The sequence below is a fragment of the Chrysemys picta genome, unplaced genomic scaffold, assembly GCF_011386835.1.
Source record: "Chrysemys picta bellii isolate R12L10 unplaced genomic scaffold, ASM1138683v2 scaf5167, whole genome shotgun sequence".
NCBI lineage: Eukaryota > Metazoa > Chordata > Testudines > Emydidae > Chrysemys > Chrysemys picta.
In genome coordinates, this window is record NW_027057867.1 from 455 (window position 1) to 3000 (window position 2546).

At 54.8% G+C, this 2546-nt stretch overlaps 1 protein-coding gene across 1 annotated transcript; it reads left to right on the forward strand.

Annotated features, from left to right (window-relative positions):
* Positions 1–579: 579 nt before the first annotated feature.
* On the forward strand, positions 580–2304 carry LOC135980622 (voltage-dependent L-type calcium channel subunit alpha-1S-like). Its single transcript, XM_065580551.1, has 4 exons — positions 580–1160; positions 1379–1499; positions 1906–2019; positions 2179–2304. The coding sequence occupies exons 2-4, from the start codon at positions 1462–1464 to the stop codon at positions 2285–2287; spliced, it is 261 nt and encodes an 86-aa protein (XP_065436623.1). The 5' UTR covers positions 580–1160; positions 1379–1461; the 3' UTR covers positions 2288–2304.
* Positions 2305–2546: the final 242 nt, after the last annotated feature.

The window sequence follows — 2546 nt, forward strand, 5'->3', positions numbered from 1 at the left end:
CAGCTGATCAGGCTGTCCTGTGAGTGGTGGGGCAAACCACACTCTGAGTAGTTACCTGCGGCCCTGCTGGAAGGAGGGCGTGGAGAGTGCAGGGTCTGAGCCCTCCTGCCAGGAGACAAACCAGCAGCTCAGCCTGTCCTTTGGGACCCAGCGAGGCTCCTCACAGCTACCCGGAGCAGGAGCAGGAGCCCGCTCTGCCAGAGGGGTCCCAGAGACACAACAGAGCTGGGAGCTGAGAATGCCACAGGATTCATGAACCTCACTTCCCTAGGTTGGGATATTTGGTGGCAATAATGAAAATGGGGGGAAGCTGGGCATGGGGTTCACCTGGCTCCCCAGATCTATCTAGGTAGGTACTTATCTGCCCTCATCACCATAACATCAGAGCAACGGATTCCTCCTCACGCCCCCTGTGCGGCAGGGCAGCATCCTTATTCCTGTTTCATGCATGGGGAACGGAGGCACAGAGGGGCTAAGTGCCAGGCCCATGGTTGCACAAGACATCTGTGGCAAAGCCAGGAACTGAGTACTAGGATGTGTTTCCTAATGGAGAGCACACTTGAATGGGAATCAGGAGACGTGGCTTCTACTCCCAGCTCTGCCACTGGCCTGCTGGGAGACCTGGGGCAAGTCATGTCCCTGGCCAGTGCCTCAGTTTCCCCACCTGTGAGATGGGGACAAGGAACATGGCCTCTTTTGCAAAGCACTTTGAGATCTACTGATGAAAAACTCCACAGAAGAGCTAGGCATTATTCTTATCATCTCCTGTCTAACACCTGGTCCCAGGACCACACGGGAGACATTTGGCCAAGCGGAGATGAGATGATGGAGTGTCCCCCTCCAACTGAGCAAGGCATTCCCCTCATCACCCTGCCCCCCATTTCTGCTTGTGCGCCCCAGTGGCACCCCTTGACGTAAGCAGCCTGTGTGCCTCTCCTCACGCTAGATACTGGACCTCTCTGAGCAACCTGGTGGCATCCCTGCTAAACTCGGTCCGCTCCATCGCCTCCCTGCTCCTCCTCCGCTTCCTCTTCATCATCATCATCATCTTCTCCCTGCTGGGGATGCAGCTCTTCGGCGGGAAGTTCGACTTTGAAGACATGGAGTTGTGGCGCAGCACCTTCGATAACTTCCCCCAGGCGCTTATCAGTGTCTTCCAGGTACGGGGCATGGGGTGCAGCGGGCATCAATCCCGCTGGTCTAACGCATAGAGGAGGGGCTGAAGTCAGGATACCTGGGTTCTTTTTTGGACTCTGGGGGACAGTGTGACTTAGTGGTTAGAGCAGGGAACAAGGAGTCAGGACTTCTGGGTTCTGTTCTTTCTGGTCCAGTGGAATGGTTCTACTTGACCTGTTCTTTCACTCACCCCGTCTCCCAGATCCTGACCAGAGAAGATTGGAATTCAATCATGTACAATGGGATCATGGCTTATAAAGGGCCCTCCTTCCCCGGCGTGCTGGTATGCATTTACTTCATCATCCTCTTTGTCTGCGGGAACTGTATCCTCTTTCTAGCCAGTTGGGGAGTAACAGCTGGGCGTTTTCTTGTCTTATCTAGCACAGTCACATCTAGGTTCAAGTACACATCGGGGAAGAGCTATGGGGCTGGGTATGGTATGTTCAGACATCATAGTACCAGGAGTGAGGGAAATGATGCAACAGGAGTGGGGGTTAAAAGGGATGAAAAAATCCGTTGGGACACCAACAGAGATTCACTGGTGACAGCCAAGAGGCAGCTGTCATGGGTACACAGAGGGCTCGTTGCTGAACCTGGGGTTCTCCCCACCTGCCTGCGTACATTGCTTAGTGTCACCACACAGGCTCTCGCTAAGCCTGGGCCATGGAAGGGACTCATTCCTTACATATGAGCATGCTCCCTAAGCTCCTTAGCCCCACCCCCTCTCAGATATCTGCTCAATGTCTTCCTGGCCATCGCTGTGGACAATCTGGCCGAGGCCGAGAGCCTGACGTCGGCCCAGAAAGCCAAAGCCGAGGAGAAGAAGCGGAGGAAAATGTCCAGGTCGGTGCTGCTCTCTGTTGCTTAAAAGCGGGAACCCCCAAGGGCCCAGGGCTTGCAAATCAATGTGAGCTGCTGGTCTTGGGCATCATCTCAGCAGCATTCATTGCATCTCTGCCATGGCCTCACTCCTCACCTCTCTTTTGTGGTTCCCCCGTCCAGAAGTTACCCAGAGAAATCTGAGGAGGAAAAGCTCCTGCTGGCCAAGAAGCTGGAGCAGAAAGCCAAGGAATCCCCACCACAGCCAAGGTCAGTGCCGCGACCCCTCTGAGCTCGTCTGAACAAATGTCTAGGGGAACTTTCCCTGGCAGTTGAGGAGTACGGTACCCAGCAGTAATGTCTTCCCATTATTTGTCCTGTCGTGCATGAAAGGTGGATGGCCATGGCGGGAGGGAGGGAGATTTCCCCAGGGCCCACGGAATGACTGGGGACAAAATCCTGAGCTTCAGCAGACGCATCTCCAGAGACTTGTAGCAAGACGTCCATTCTGTATGCCCTGTAGGCCCGGATCATTCCTCTGACGAGCGAGC

Bases quoted from the DNA above. Each gene is read 5' to 3' on its own strand.
- LOC135980622 (XM_065580551.1), top strand. From the start codon at position 1,462: ATGCATTTACTTCATCATCCTCTTTGTCTGCGGGAACT. The intron at 1,500-1,905 runs GTATCCTCTTTC...ACCCCCTCTCAG, and splicing joins CCTCTTTGTCTGCGGGAACT to ATATCTGCTCAATGTCTTCC. The intron at 2,020-2,178 runs GTCGGTGCTGCT...TCCCCCGTCCAG, and splicing joins AAGCGGAGGAAAATGTCCAG to AAGTTACCCAGAGAAATCTG.